We start from the raw sequence: 16,697 nt of genomic DNA, 5'->3' as shown, positions 1-16,697 counted from the left end.
TGCTCTATAAACTACTGACAACATCTCTGAATTTCCAAGCAAAAGATTTTGTATTTATTTTCTGAAAAAGAGAAATGGTCAAACTAAAGCAATGCATTGCTTTCAGACCTCAAATAATGCAAAGAAAACAAGTTCACAATAATTTAGAAACAACAATACTAATAATGTTTTAATTCAGGAAGAGTTCAGAAATCAATATTTTGTTGAATAACCATGATTTTTAATCACAGCTTTCATGCGTCTTCGCATGCTTTCCACCAGTCTTTCACACTGCTGTTGGGTGACCGTATGCTAGTCCTGGTGAAAAAATGTAAGCAGTTCTTCTTTGTTTGATGGCTTGTGACTATCCATCTTTCTCTTGACTACATTCCAGAGGTTTTCAATGGGGTTCAGGTCAGGAGATTGGGCTGGGCATGACAGGGTTTTGATGGGGTGGTACTTCATCCACACACTGATTCATTGATTACGAGATTTCAGTGTTGGGGAACATTGCCTGAACAGAAGGAAGCAACTGTTTTTCCTGGATAACCTTGTATGCTGCTTGATGCATACGTCCTTCGCAAAGTTTAATCTGCCCAATTCAAGCCATGCTGAAGCATCCCCACATCATCACCGATCCTTCACCAACTATTACAGTGAGTGCAAGACACTGTGGCTTGTACACCTCTCCAGGTCTCTGCCTAAGCATTAGACAACCAGGTGTTGGGCAAATATGAAAATTAGACTCATTAGAGAAGATTACCTAACTCTAGAAATTGGGCAGATTAAACCTTGCGAAGGACGTAGGAATCAAGCCGCATACAAGGTTATCCTGGAAAAACAGGTCTTTTAGCATATATTACTTATTCATCCCATGTCTATGATACCTATTATTCATTTCTATAATTTGGGACAAAGAAGTTATCATATTCATTCTTTTATTTATTCTTTTTTTTAATTCTTTTTAGTATGTCCAATGATAGAGTCGTCATTCAAGCCGGGGTCGGTACCAGGAGAGGTCACAGTACATTAGGACAATCCAGAGACGTGGTCCAAAAACAAGCTGGGGTCGGTACCAGGAGAGGTCGCAGTACATTAGGAGAATCCAGAGACGTGGTCCAAAAACAAGCCGAGGTCGTGTCCAGGAGAGGTCGCAGTACAATAGGAGAATCCAGAGACGCGGTCAAAAAACAAGCCGAGGTCGTGTCCAGGAGAGGTCGCAGTACAATAGGAGAATCCAGAGACGTGGTCCAAAAACAAGCCAAGGTCGATATGCCAGTAGAGTCAGACAAGGATCCAGGCACTAAACGAAAGCAAAAACAAGTGATGGTCAAGGGGTCAGAAGCGCTGCGGAATATGTTAGAGCTATAGAAATAAAGATTATTATTATTATTATTATTATTATTATTATTATTAAAATCAGGAAGAGAAAAACCAAAGTCAGTCCAGGTCAGAAAACAGAGATCACAAACACAGGCGCCCACACTGCACTACATGCAAGAAGTGCGACTGATACCAGACTGGGGAAACCTGAACACTAGAAAAGCAGAGCAATCACTGGAGAGTAACAACCCCTGAGTGATTCCACCCTTCCCAGAACCAGCATGGAGAATAACACAGAACATAACCAGACGGACAGCTCAGCCCCCCCCAGGTACCAGATACAGCAACATACAAGAGTCAGAGCAGTGCAGTGTGGAGGTCGTGACTCCGAGAAAGATTTCTGGTGGAAGGTCCGTCATGAATTAGATGAGCTGTGGCATCATGCCCCCACGCCTTTACCCCATCCCAGCTCTGCCCTTTGTGTCGGTGCTGTTCGAAACTGAAATGCCAAAAGTTGATATCATTATCCACTAGAGATACAAAGGTGCATGAAACCCCAAATATTGATAAAATTGTGACACTCTATTTTATTAAACAGTGATTAAAAGGACAGACTAAAAATTAGCCAGATGTCCACTGGGGGGCAGCATCGTATCAGATATCTATAGTTTATATATGAAGATTCTATATAGTGGAACATAATGACGTTAAAGGGAACCTGTCACCACTTGTTTTGGCTATAAGCTGCGGTCACCACCACAGGGCTCTTATATACAGCATTCTAACATGCTGTATATAAGAGCCCAGGCCACTGTGAGAACATAAAAACACTTTATAATACTTACCTAACAGTCGCGCTGTGATGGAATTGGGTCACGGAGGCGTCTCCGTTGTCCGGCGCCGCCTCTTTCGGCCATCTTTGTCCTCCTTCTTCTGAAGCCGCGGTGCATGACGTGTCCGACGTCATCCACACTCGCCGGCATTCAGGTCCTGAGCAGGTGCACTTTGATCTGCCCTGAGCAGATCAAAGTATTGTAGTGCGCCTGCTCAGGACCGGCGAGTGTGTATGATGTAGACGCGTCATGCACACAGGCTTCAGAAGAAGGAGGACGAAGATGGCCGAAAGAGGCGGCGCTGGCACCGGACAACGGAGACGCTTCCGTGACCCAATTCCACCGCAGCGCGACCGTTAGGTAAGTATTATAAAGTGTTTTTTATGTAGTCACAGCAGCCTGGGCTCTTATATACAGCATGTTAGAATGCTGTATATAAGAGCCCTGTGGTGGTGGCCGCAGCTTATAGACAAAAAAAAGTGATGACAGGTTCCCTTTAATTGAAAAATAACACTGGACAATTAGCACTTTTGATAACGCATGTTCCCACAGATGATGGTAAAATATTGCAATTAATTATCACATGTAAAAGAATAGTAATGTAAATGAATGTGTGTTCAGTGGGCTAAATAGCCAGTAGTACTACAAGTGAAACAATAGCTGAGCAACCAAAGGTGAAGAGCAGACCCTAGTAACATATGAAGTGTATCCAGACCATAGTGAGAACACAAGTATAAATGAGTACAGACCTGTTGTAATGTAGACGTCAATATGGGATGATAACAGCAAGCGCCGGCTCTTGTATTGTTTCACTTGTAGTACTACTGGCTATTTAGCCCACTGAACACACTTATTCATTTACATTACTATTCTTTTACATGTGAAGGTTAATTACAATATTTTACCATCATACGTCCTGATTTATGTGGGTACATGCTTTACCAAAAGTGCTAATTGTCCGGTGTTATTTTTCAGTTAACGTCATTATATTCAGCTATATAGACTCTTCATATATAAACTATTGATATCCGGTACGATGCTGCCCCCAGTGGACATCTGGCTAATTTTTAGTCTGTGTCTTTACCACTGCTCAATAAAATAAGGTATTACAATTTTATCCATATTTTGGTTTTCATGCACCCTTTGTATCCCTAGTGGATAACTGTTTTGAGTAGATATAGGGGTGCGCTCCAGATACAATATAAAATAGTCCTATATAAGGAATGTAGAAGTGAATGAAAGTTTTTACACAACCTCGAGCTGCACAAAAATTTTGTGAATTATCAAAGTTTTTCCCCAGATTTCTATCAAACCCCTTTGATGAATCGTGCGCTGTCCATCTCTGCTATTAGTTTATCTTCTATGTATGGAGCTATTTGGATTTTAGTAGTATTTTGGCATAGTATATGTGGCACTGCTATGTACACTGACAAATATGCATAGTATTTTTTTCAATATATGGAGGTAGGGACAAACCATTAGGACTTTGCTCTGGGCCCCATGATTTCTATATACGCCCCTGATATTATATAATTACCGGTCATTCTGATGTCTGGATACTGCAGCAGGAGAAAGTTTCTCGAAAGAATCTAAATCAAGAAAAAAAGCAAATGTGAGACAAATGTGAGAGAACATGAGTCTTGGGGGAACATTGGTCAAAAAGACTTAAGGGGGTGTTACACGCAACGACATCGCTAGCGATGTCGCTCGTGAAAGCACCCGCCCCCATTGTTTGTGCGTCATGGGCATATCACTGCCTGTGGCACATAATATCGCTAGGACCCGTCACACGTACTTACCTTCCTAGCGACGTCGCTATGGGCGGTGAACAGCCTCTTTTCTAAGGGGGCGGTTCGTGCGGCGTCACAGCGACGTCACACGGCAGGCGTCCAATAGAAGCGGAGGGGCGGAGAGCAGCCGCATGAAAGACACGCCCACCTCGTTGCCGGAGGAGGTGTTGTTCGTTGTTCCTGGGGTGTCACATGTAGCGATGTGTGCTGCCTCACGAACAACGAACAACCTGCGTCCAAAATCAGCAACGACATTTGGGAAATGGACGACGTGTCAACAATCAACGATTGGCATTCATATTCGTGGCATTCATCCACGAATATTGAGGGAATTGAGCTCCGTAATCGACAGACCGCTGTATCTCATCTTTTTAGACTCACTTGTAACAGGGTTGGTGCCTCAGGATTGGAGGATTGCTGATGTGGTACCGATATTTAAGAAAGGTAAGAGGGTAGATCCAGGAAACTACCGTCCAGTAAGCCTGACATCAGTAGTATGCAAAGTTTTTGAGGGCATTTTAAGGGATGACATGCAATAATATATTGCAGAAAATAATATGATAACTGACAAACAGCATGGATTCATGAAAGATAAGTCGTGTCTAACCAACCTGTTGGGGTTCTATGAGGGGGTAAGTTCAAACCTGGATATTGGTAATGCAGCTGATGTGATTTATTTGGACTTTGCAAAGGCATTTGATACTGTACCACATAATAGCCTTATACTAAAGCTCCAGAAGCAAGGACTAGGGGACACAATATGCAACTGGGTAAGGAATTGGCTAAAAGATAGGAAACAAAGAGTAGTCATAAATGGTACATTCTCTAAATGGGCTATAGTCAGCAGTGGAGTGCCGCAGGGATCTGTGCTTGGACCGATTCTTTTTACTCTCTTTATTAATGACCTTGTGGATGGGATTGATAGTACAGTGTCAGTCTTTGCCGATGACACCAAACTATGTAGGATATTAAAAACTGACCTGGATAGTACAATATTACAAAAAGATCTGGATAAGATGTCAGAATGGGCAGATACTTGGCAAATGAGATTTAATGTTGATAAATGTAAAGTAATGCACCTAGGACAGAGTAATCCAATAGCTGCGTATACATTAAATGGAAGTAAACTCGGGACTACAGAACAGGAGAAGGACTTGGGTATTCTCATTACAAATAAGCTGAGCAGCAGCACTCAATGTCAAGCAGCAGCTGCTAAAGCAAACAAGATTCTAGGGTGTATAAAAAGAGAGATTAGATCCCGTGATCCCAACGTATTGTTACCCCTCTATAAATCACTTGTAAGGCCACATCTGGAATACGGGATCCAGTTTTGGGCTCCACATTTTAAGGACATTCAGAAGTTAGAGTCAGTTCAAAGGCGGGCAACTAGACTATTACAAGGAATGGAAGGCCTCCCATATGATGACAGGTTGAAAAAGTTATATATGTTTAGCTTAGAAAAAAGACGTCTCAGAGGAGATCTCATTTATATGTATAAATACATGTGTGGTCAATATAAAGGACTGGTACATGACTTATTTCTTCCAAAGACAGTACTAAGGACCAGGGGGCACTCACTGCGAGTGGAAGAAAAGCGATTCCGACACCTAAATAGGAAAGGGTTCTTTACAGTTAGAGCGGTCAGACTGTGCAATACACTACCACAAGAGGTAGTAATGGCAGATACTATAACAGCTTTTAAAAAAGGGCTGGATAATTTCCTCAGTACACAAAACATTGTTGGTTATAAATGACTTAGTGACTAAATGTAGAACTGGTGGAGGAAGGTTGAACTAGATGGACCTAGGTCTTTTTTCAACCTAAGTAACTATGTAACTATGTAACGATTTGGTGAGTATTTTGCATCGTTAGTGGTCGCTCGTACGTTGTCACACGCAACGATGTTGCTAACGAAGCCGGATGTGCGTCACGAATTCTGTGACCCCAGCGATATCTCGTTAGCAATGTTATTGCGTGTAAAGTCCCATTTAGACTTGAAACCAGATTTCTAGAACATCAGGATTCCTGACAGGCTTTTCTCTGATCCTACCTTCCTAGAGGACTATATGCATTTATCATTCTATTAGGGGATTGAAGTTTTATCTAGATGACTATGGTCATTATATGTTCTTCTTGTCTTTCTTAAAGCACTCAGCATTGTTTGTTATTTCACCACCAGAGAGGTATCAGTAATATATACTCCTTGCGTTTAGTAGAATACTTACCAGCTGCCGTCTTCTGCTGTTCTTGGCTTTGCTCTGGTCCTGTTCTGCTAGTTGTGACCTGCCGGATCGCTCCACTGTTTGCTGGACAAACTCGAGGTCACTTCTCAATGCAAATCTATGAGAGCCAAAATGAAATTCTCATAGACTTACATTGAGAGGTTGTGACCGTTACCTCTGACTTTTGGCCAATCAGAAGCTGCAGTCACAAGATGGCAGAATGGGAAATGCAGAAGACAGCGGCTGGTAAGTATTTTACCTGGCCAGGTTACATGCATTAGTGATGCCACTGATGGGGTGAAATACAAAAGAATGTCGCAGTGGTGCTTTAATATGTAACACACAGTATACATTAGTATTCACTGAGCACAATATAGACACCCAAAGGACTGGTATATGATAGAGAAGCCTGGATAATGATGGCGATGAGAGACCCCCGCTTAGTGCATGTGGGATTGGTGACGGGGGGCACAAGCTGTGTATTCTCTACATTGCGCTCTGTACAGAAGACTGAAAACCATGAAATCCCCTGTAATGTCTCCATACAGGAATGCAGAAGAGAAATCAAGCTTGGTTTATTATTAGTCCCCATTATTCACAATGAAAAGTAACACAACATAAAACTCCTGCATTTACCTCAACAATCTCCTCCATTGTCTGTAGCCCCTGGAGACAAAATACAATCCCATCACAATATAGTAATACATATAGAGCAAAACCATGCAAAGTAATAAACATATAAAGGACAATGATTTCCTGAGATGGAAGAGTAAAGGCCCTGTCACACACAGAGGCAGATCTGTGGCAGATCTGTGGCAGATCTGTGGCAGATCTGTGGCAGATCTGTGGCAGATCTGTGGTTGCAGTGAAATTATGGACAATCAGTATCAGGTTTGTGGCTGTGTACAAATGGAACAATATGGCCATGATTTCACTGCAACCACAGATCTGCCAAAGATTTATCTCTGTGTGTAACGGGGCCTTTACATTATATGTGCTGTGGATTAGCGGAATTAGCTGAAAACATCTGGAATCATCAACTCCTCCACAAAGTGGAAGAAAATCGCAAAACAGGTGAAGACGTATAAATAAGACCAAAAAATATGCAAGGAGAAAAATGAATTGTGTGCAAACGAAGAAAAGGCAGAAACTAAACAAAAAAGGTGCAAAGGCAATGAGGAATCGGGCACAAATGTTTTCTCTGTACTTTACTCATCATTAAGAGGTGCTTATAATTTATACTGCAGAAACACGAGTGTTGTCAGTGAAAGAGCACAGTGAAGGATCGCACCATCCAGAATCCTGATCATGGGCATGGACGTTGCTTTGTTCTGTGGAGAACACTAGTGTCTCAACAGGAGGGATGACACTGCGCCCAGAATCCTTCTTCTGTGGAGAACACTATCGTCTCCGCAGGAGGAATGACACCGCATCCAGAATCCTGATCATGGGCACGGATGCTGCTTTTTTCTGTGGAGAACACTAGCGTCTCCGCAGGAGGAATGACACCGCATCCAGAATCCTGATCATGGGCCTGGACGCTGCTTTCTTCTGTGGAGAACACTAGCGTCTCCGCAGGAGGGATGACACTGCACCCAGAATCCTGATCATGGACACGTACATTGATTTTTTCTGTGGAGAACACTAGCGTCTCCGCAGGAGGGATGATACTGCGTCTAGAATCCTGATCATGGGCCTGGACGTTGCTTTTTTCTGTGGAGAACACTATCGTCTCCGCAGGAGGGATGACACTGCGCCCAGAATCCTGATCATGGGCACGGACGCTGCTTTCTTCTGTGGAGAACACTAGCGTCTCCGCAGGAGGGATGACACTGCGCCCAGAATCCTGATCATGGGCCTGGACGCTGCTTTCTTCTGTGGAGAACACTAGCGTTTCCGCAGGAGGGATGACACTGCGCCCAGAATCCTGATCATGGGCCTGGACGTTGCTTTTTTCTGTGGAGAACACTATCGTCTCCGCAGGAGGGATGACACTGCGCCCAGAATCCTGATCATGGGCACGGACGCTGCTTTCTTCTGTGGAGAACACTAGCGTCTCCGCAGGAGGGATGACACTGCGCCCAGAATCCTGATCATGGGCCTGGACGCTGCTTTCTTCTGTGGAGAACACTAGCGTCTCCGCAGGAGGGATGACACTGCGCCCAGAATCCTGATCATGGGCACGGACGCTGCTTTCTTCTGTGGAGAACACTAGCGTCTCTGCGGGAGGAATGACACTGCATTTGGAATCCTGATCATGGGACTGGATGCTGCTTTCTTCTGTGGAGAACACTAGCGTCTCCGCAGGAGGCATGACACTGCGCCCAGAATCCTGATCATGGGCCTGGATGTTGCTTTCTTCTGTGGAGAACACTAGCGTCTCCGCAGGAGGGATGACACTGCACCCAGAATCCTTATCATGGGCACGGACGCTACTTTCTTCTGTGGAGAACACTAGCGTCTCCGCAGGAGGGATGACACTGCCTCTACAATGCGTGGGAATGAATCCTAATCAACCGAAGCCAATTTATGAGATTCAGTGGACAATAAGACAAAGAAAAATATTGATAAGAGCCCATAGGAACAAAAAAGAAGCTGTGGCTAACATATTTGTGCCCGGCCAAGTAACAGGATCTGGTTTATCCATCAAAATATCAAAAATGTGTCCATTGTGGAGGTATTGGTCTTCCATGCTCAATCAGGCTCGGTGTGGGAGACGGCGTGTAAACTTTCACAAAGGATTGTACAGCCGTTCTGACATGGATTCTAATGGTAAGAAAACACTCCGGTAAATAGATCTGTGTGATAATCTGGACATTGCCTGGTGAAATCCGGTGAGCTCTACGGTGACCTCATGGCCGCTGCCTTCTCTACTTACCGACTGGCATTTTCCAGTTCATCCTTATCTGCCTTTGTTTTCATCTTCACACGTCCCATATTCTGTCTTTCTTCATCTCCTTCCTCAATGACTTTTTCCTCTTCTTCACTGATGAATAATACAGAACATAGAAAGGTTTTTGTTTCTGCAGAGGTGTTTCTAGAGCATTTATCCATGAAGCCTCCACACCAGAGACGCCATAAACAATCGTCATTAATATAAGTGCTTGTCGCCTCCTGTGACTAAATGATGCCACTATACAGATGCTGAATGACACCATGATATAGTTACATACGCCGTCTCCACACCTTAGAGGGGTTTTCCATTGTAGAACCTGTTTTATAGGCTGCAGTTGGTTTTAAAGACACAAACTGTTTTTACATACCCTGTCTGGGTCCAGCGCCTGAGTTTCCGCTCCTGGTTATTGTTGTTGCAGCACTAATCTTTCCATAACAAAAGCTGCTGAGCTCCATTATTGGCGACAGCGATTTTGATATGATGTCAGCACCGCAGCCAATAACAGACACCAGGAAGAGCGGCGGAGACTCGGCTCTGGACCCCGGGAGGGTGACTAAAGCACAGTTGTTTTTTAAAGTAATAAACTGCAATTGGGTTTGTTTGAAAATGGAAAAGAAAATCTCTTTAAAAAGAACCTGCCAGCACGATTAAGTAATGTGGATTAAAGACGTAAATGTAAAAGCACTGTGATACTGATTACATGAATACCTTTGGTGAAGAAATTGGCTTTGTGTTTCTTTAACCATTTGAAGTTTTCTGCTAATTAGATTTTGGTGCACAGGGGCTGGAAAATGCACTGGGTTTTTTCCTCCCTGTCTGTGATTCCTCTGGCCCCTCCACCTGTCTCCCATCTGAGAATGACAGGTCACTGCTGAAATTTCAATCAGAGAAGGCAGGTCATCCACAGACCGGAGGTAGGTGTAGAGGTTGGGGAATCACAGACAGGGAGGAGAAGACCCAGTGTACAGTTCGGCCCCTTTGCACCGAAAACTAATTATCAGAAAACTACAAATGGTTATAGAACCAGAAAGTGGATTTCTTCACCAAAGGTGTCAGTGTACCCAGTATTACAGCGACATTACAGCAATGTCTGTACTGTGCATTATAAAATCGTGCTAAGAAGTTCACTTTAGGCTTATTATTGTAGCTGGATACTTACCCACTGACTTTCTGAAATATATCTATATCTGTCATTGCTTTATCTTTATCATGTCAGCCTTAATGGTAAGGGAGCTGCCATTAGTGGATCTTGATGATTTGCATACCCAAGGATATTGATTACCCAATGTACAGGAGTGTTCAGGAGTGACAACCCACAATTAACTTTATCACGTACAGTATAAATACTATAACTTTGGATCTATTACTTAATAGAAACGTATAGCGTGTATATATATATATACACACAAAATGGCAGAAGTACAATACTCTAATGGCTGATATTAGGAGTATGTGAGAATCATTACCAGCATCAGTGTAAGTATATATTCGCTTGATGTACAGACTTACAGTATTGTCTCAAGTGTGGTCCGAAATGTAAAGTCTCCAAAATCAATGGGCCTGGAAGAGAAAATACAGATTCAGATAAAGTGAAAGAAACTGAATCCTCATGAGATTGTTATCTACATTATACGTCTCTTCTATATAAAAACACGGGGCCGATTCATCATTTACATTTTTTTTAAATGACTTTTCTTTTTTGACTTGTGTTTTATGTTGATGTCGTTTTGTGTCCAATTCATCAAAATGGCGCACATGATTCATGAATTTTGTTCTATGCCGAAAGTGATCTTTTTTTTTTTTGCTGTCAAATATGTTTGCGACTCTTTAGCAGAAAACGTTGTATGTTTGGCAAAAGGTATGCAAAAATGGCTGACATCCATAAAAATCACTCCGGGGGAAACTGGAGAAACAAATTTAGTGTTTTTTTCATTTCTAAAACTTTATATCCTGATTTTCTCAGTAATGACCATCTGCTCAGTTCCCCCTTTACCCACTATGATTAGGGTGGGCACCATAGTTGTAATCATGGTTACAGGGCCCCACTCCAATGTGTTTTGTGTGACCCCTTCCCCCCTCTAGCTACGCCTCTGTGACGCCCTGGACCCCAGGGGTCACAGGTAATTACATCAGCCACATACACACACACCCCCATCCCCTGTGAGGTCACATACATGTCACCCGATAGGGAGACCTGATGCCTCCCCCAGGGCAAGTAGAGAACACCAGGTTGGCGGCGTCAGGCGGAAAGACACGCCCACCGAGAAGACTACTGTCCTGGGGCAGGAAGTTCAAACAGTGAAGTTCTGGAGAGAGTAGTGACAGGAGTTGCAGAGCTGTCAGGAACACGGGTAGGAGCCTGGGCCCCTTGGAAAACATCAGGCAGGCGGTGGTGGCCGTCTGCAGGAGTACCGGTACAGCAACCGGCGGAACCGTACGGATCGAACCTGGGTTGTGGCCCACCGGTCCCGAACCAGGGAGTCAAACGTGTACCGGAGCACCAAACAGAAGGGTACTCAGACCCCGTCCTAGCTTAGAAGCCACTGAGTATAGGCGAATTGACTGATTGCTGGCCGGACCTCAGGGGTTCATCCACAACCAAAGTCCTGAAAGAAGGCAAAAGCCCACCGAGACCGGGTGAGCGCCACCGCCAAGGGCCAAACACCCAACGGGCCAGCGCCTGCGGGCACCCGAGGGCGCCTCCGTCAGCTCAACGCCGGGGAGCGGTCCACCACTGCTTAGACAGGGGGGGCCGAAACACAAACATCCAGAGGTGCACGGGAAAAGGGGCCACCATCAACCCCACAGGAGACATCAGCAGCCGGCCGCGGGGACCGACCACTACCGAACTCTGGTTTACCAGTGACTCAGTGTGAATTAATCATGAGTACACCAGTGCCATCTGGGGACGATGCACTACACCGCGGCACGGCGTCCTGCACCTCGACTACAACAACCACCAACCCTCACAGTCCCCCACCGGGCCCCGGGACACACCGCCCATACCCACGGAGGGGCTAACATCTCGGCTGCGGCCGCAGCACCGATCCCGGACGAGTCCGCCATTACTTCAGCCGCAGCGGTGGTGCTTCTCCCGTCACCACGACCCGTGGGTGGCGTCACGGCCCGTTACACGACCACCATCCTCCCACCGCCTACTCCCCTTAACAAGAGTGATGTGGCCCCCGGTCTGGAGGCGCTCGTGCCACCGACAGCCCGAGCCCGGACCTCGAGCGGCTCGGCCCGAGGAAGCGGAAGAAGTGGCCGGGCCCCTCTCAGGCCGGTACACCTCTAGCACCCACTCACCCCAGGATTACACCTCTATACCACTGTACAGGGAGACTCCTATAGTTACACCTAAAGACATAGGGGCATAACTCTATAACATAATTACCGGAAATAGATCTCGGTCTCCGTCACAGTCTTTTTCCATCTGTTTAAGAAATATAAAAGAAAAATAAGACATGTACTGTTATAAAATGATAAGAAAAAATAGATGTTCATTCATCAAAACTTCATAACAACCAAACAGATTGCCATTTTTCTGTGATTGTAAGAAGTTTTTCTGGTGACTGAGTAGAGTGCGGATTAACCCCAGATATTGGTATAACAGTCACTTTCAGGGATCCTAGTATGCTACACATACATCTCATCCAAGAAGTCATCCATGTCCTCCATTTCATCCGGGTAGTTGTCCATGTCCTCAATTTCATCCGGGTAGTTGTAAATATCCTCCATCTCATCCGGGTAGTTAGAAATATCCTCCATCTTATCCGGGTAGTTGCATAACCGGCTGTAGTAATTATTGGCACTATTTGGGGATATCACACTTTTTAATTACTAGTTACGAGTATATAATGTAGAGTGATGTACAAAAATGGTAATTATGGCATTGTTTCTTTTATTTTTAGCTGTGTTCAGGATAAATAATGATAGTCTTATAGTACATGTTGCAGATGAGACAATGCTATAATAATAGCTGTTTACAACGTACGTTTTTTATTTTTACAGATTAAACCAATTTTTTAATTGTGAAAACTGGAATTTTGAGGAGGGTGTTTTTACATTTTTTGAAATAATTTAAAAGCAATTTTTAGGACATTTCTTAGTCCATGAAGGGGACTTGAACATGAGATCTTATGGTCGCATTAGTAATACACAGCATTGCTCAAGCATCGCTGTGTATTATACTGTCCCTTTATTCCTTCACTGACAGGTCATCTATAAGGCCCTGCCTCTGTTGGGATCTGGTACGCTTTGGTACATGGCAGACCTGGAGGTCTTTGCCAAGTCTCTGGGTGCCATATCAACCCACTGGCTATACCGATTGGTGCTGTGGGTGCCAATGGGCTAACAGAGTAATGTCCTTCTGTGCCACTGTCACTATTGACAGCAGCATAGCTACGATTGGTCAGAACACCAATTCCAGCAGTTACAGAGGTGACCAGCCGCCTATCTCAGTTGTGCTCCTGCAGCTGATCGCACAGGTAGAGACGCTGTACATGCAATCAGCATGGCACAGATATCCATCATGGGGCACTAGGTGACATGTGCTCATGACTGATATGTACATCATAAAGCGTTAATAGGTTAAAGGGAGTCTGCCAGGGCAAAATTATACGATAAGCATATCTTGCCCAATGTATGCAGCTTGCCCTAAGAAAAGTCATCAATTAAGTTCCTATGCCCACCTATAGTGTTTGTACATAATTAGTTGATTGTAGCTTTATTCTTTACTTACTCGCTGATGTTATCATATCCGCTCTCTTTATCTGTATCCATCTCAGAATATCCTATATCCTGACTGTCCCCATTATAGTCCTCAAATCCATCTTCCTCCTCATCTTCCTCACTATTCAAAAGCACATAATATACACTCCACAACATGGAAATTGCAACACCAAGAAGGACAAATCATGGAATTATGAAAATCACAGGATCTACAGACATGTTAATGATATGGAAATGATGAAAAACTGGAAAAAAGTTTTGAACACCTCGTTTTACTCAGGATGGAGCATGAGCTGTCCGTGCAGAAATACATCTACTTAGACACCTTGGCATGTTATTAATGGTGGACTGGGGAATGTTCTTCTACCCTGAACGCACTTTCTCATGTAAATCATCAATATCCGCTTCTGGCAGCTCCCTTTGCATTTTCTGACCAATGACATCCCAGATGTGCTCGACAGGAGACAAGGCTGGCAATGATGCAGGCCATGGTGCTATGTTTAGGCCATGTAAGCTGCTCACAGTAGTGTAGGCAATGTGTGGCCTGGCATTGTGTTTTAAAACAGATCCTGGTTCATTTTCACTTGTGAAGGCTTCTTTATGGCATTGCACCCATAAACCTAAAACTAATTTCCGGCTATCACTGTGTCTAAAGCGGGCTTTTCACGCTACAATATATCTTACGATGTGTCTGCGGGGTCACGTTGTAAGTGACGCACATCCGGCATAAGTTATATTGTAACATGTGACAGCTACGTGCGATTGCGATTGAACGTTAAAACGTTTATTGCACGCATATCGTTCAATTCCTAAAAATTGAACGTGAGGTTGTTCAATGTTCCCGAGGTAGCACACATAGCTCAGTGAGACACCCCGGGAACGATGAACAGCAGCTTACCTGCGTCCCGCGGCTCCTGCCGGCAATGCGGAAGGAAGGAGGTGGGCGGGAAGTTTACCTCCCGCTCATCTCCGCCCCTCTGCTTCTATTGGCCGGCTGCCGCGTGACGTCGCTGTGACGCCGAAAGTCCCTCCCACTCCAGGAAGTGGATGTTCGCCGCCCACAGCGAGGTCGTATGGAAGGGTAAGTACATGAGACAGGAAATAATCGTTTGTGCGACACGTATTACAAATTGAATGTGCTGCACATACGATGGGGGGGTACAATCGCATACGATATCGTATGCACAATCGCAAGGTGTAAAGCAGGCTTTAGACAAAAGCAGGACTCCTCACTGCACTTATCTCCCATCAACCATATCCGGGACTTCATTTTTGGTAAGCTGGATGGTAAGGGAGCTGCCTTCAGTGGAATGTACAAGAGTGTTCAGGAGTGACAGCCCACATTTATCTTCATCACGTACAGTATAAATAAATAAATAAATATATATATATATATATATATACACAGACACAAAATGGCAGAAGTACCATACTCTAATGGCTGATATTAGGAATATGTGAGAACCATTACCAGCATCAGTGTAAGTATACAATCATTTCCCTTGTTGTACAGACTTACGGTATTGTCTCAAGTGTGGGCGAAAATTTATATTTTCCAAAGTCAATGGGCCTGGAAGAGAAAATACAGACTCAGAAAAGATGAAAGAAACCGAACTCTCATGAGATTGTTATCTATATAATACGTCTCGTCTATGTAAAAACACGGGGCCGATTCATCATTTACTTTTTTTTTAAATGACTTTTCTTTCTTGACTTGTGTTTTATGTTGATGTCGTTTTGTGTCCAATTCATGAAAATGGCGCACATGATTCATTAATTCTGCTCTATGCCGAAAGTGATCTTTTTTTTCTGCTGTCAACTATTTTTGCGACTCTTTAGTAGAAAAAGTTGTATGTTTTGCAAAACGTACGCAAAAATGGCTGACATCCATAAAAATCACTCCGGGGGAAACTGGAGAAACAAATTTAGTGTTTTTCATTTCTAAAAGTTTATATCCCTATTTTCTCAGTAATAATCATCTACTCAGTTTCCCCTTTACCTATTATGATTAGGGGGGCCACCATAGTGGTAATCATGGTTACAGGACCCCACTCCGATGTGTTTTGTGTGACCCCTTCCCCCCTCTAGCTACACCTCTGGCACCCACTCACCCCAGGATTACACCTGTATACCCCTGTACAGGAAGACTCCTATAGTTACACCTAAAGACATAGGGGCATAACTGTATAACATAATTACCAGAAATAGATCTCGGTCTCCATCACGGTCTTTTTCCATCTGTTTAAGAAATATAAAAGAAAAATAAGACATGTACTGTTATAAAATGATAAGAAAAAATAGATGTTCATTCATCAAAACTTCATAACAACCAAACAGATTGCCATGTTTCTGTGATTGTACGAAGCTTCTATGGTGACCGAGTGCACCGAAAGCTATACTTGTACTGTACACCGCAGCATTTTTGTCGCTGCGAAAACTTCCTACATCCAAAATGCTGCAAACACTGATCGTGGGCTCAGACCCTTATTTTATTCTACATTCTAACTTTTATTGTTAAAAGTGTTGTACACTACTTTACAATTGATATCTTATCCTTATTAAAGGTCATCAATGTCCAATAGGCCAGGGCTCGACACCCGGCACCCTCGCCGATCAACTGTTATCAGTGCCAGCGGCAGCAGCCTGTGGCCAGAAATGCACCGTTCCGGAGCTGTCCCGTTTTCTGATAGCGGCCGGATACTTCACATCCACCTCCTATTGATTTAAATGGGAGGCGGATGTGCAGTACCCGGTTGTGGCCGCTATCAGAAGACGGGGCAACTACAGAACTGAGCACTTCCGGCACCGAGACAAGCTTATCGGACGGTGTGCCAGGCATCGGACCCCAGTCGATCAGACATTGATGACCTATCCTAACGATAGGCCATCAATGTTAAAACAGTGTCCAACATCCTTTAAAGTT

The 16,697-nt window shown here is 44.0% G+C and overlaps 1 protein-coding gene across 1 annotated transcript in view; it reads right to left on the bottom strand.

The window, feature by feature from the left end:
* Nucleotides 1–955: 955 nt before the first annotated feature.
* LOC142311815 (uncharacterized) overlaps nucleotides 956–16,697 on the bottom strand; it is a 32,944-nt gene continuing 17,202 nt past the window's right edge. Inside the window, exons 8-17 of the mRNA XM_075350610.1 lie at nucleotides 15,974–16,012; nucleotides 15,294–15,344; nucleotides 13,785–13,895; nucleotides 12,690–12,854; nucleotides 12,438–12,476; nucleotides 10,553–10,603; nucleotides 9,026–9,133; nucleotides 6,784–6,813; nucleotides 3,673–3,724; nucleotides 956–1,282 (exon numbers count right to left, since the gene is read on the bottom strand). Of these exons, the coding sequence (XP_075206725.1) occupies nucleotides 3,676–3,724; nucleotides 6,784–6,813; nucleotides 9,026–9,133; nucleotides 10,553–10,603; nucleotides 12,438–12,476; nucleotides 12,690–12,854; nucleotides 13,785–13,895; nucleotides 15,294–15,344; nucleotides 15,974–16,012 (643 nt within the window). The 3' untranslated portion in view covers nucleotides 956–1,282; nucleotides 3,673–3,675. The remainder of the gene's footprint in view (nucleotides 1,283–3,672; nucleotides 3,725–6,783; nucleotides 6,814–9,025; nucleotides 9,134–10,552; nucleotides 10,604–12,437; nucleotides 12,477–12,689; nucleotides 12,855–13,784; nucleotides 13,896–15,293; nucleotides 15,345–15,973; nucleotides 16,013–16,697) is intronic.

This window comes from Anomaloglossus baeobatrachus, chromosome 1, assembly GCF_048569485.1.
Source record: "Anomaloglossus baeobatrachus isolate aAnoBae1 chromosome 1, aAnoBae1.hap1, whole genome shotgun sequence".
Taxonomy (NCBI): domain Eukaryota; kingdom Metazoa; phylum Chordata; class Amphibia; order Anura; family Aromobatidae; genus Anomaloglossus; species Anomaloglossus baeobatrachus.
The sequence above is the reverse complement of the archived record's forward strand: the minus strand, read 5'-3'. Positions and strand labels throughout refer to the sequence as shown.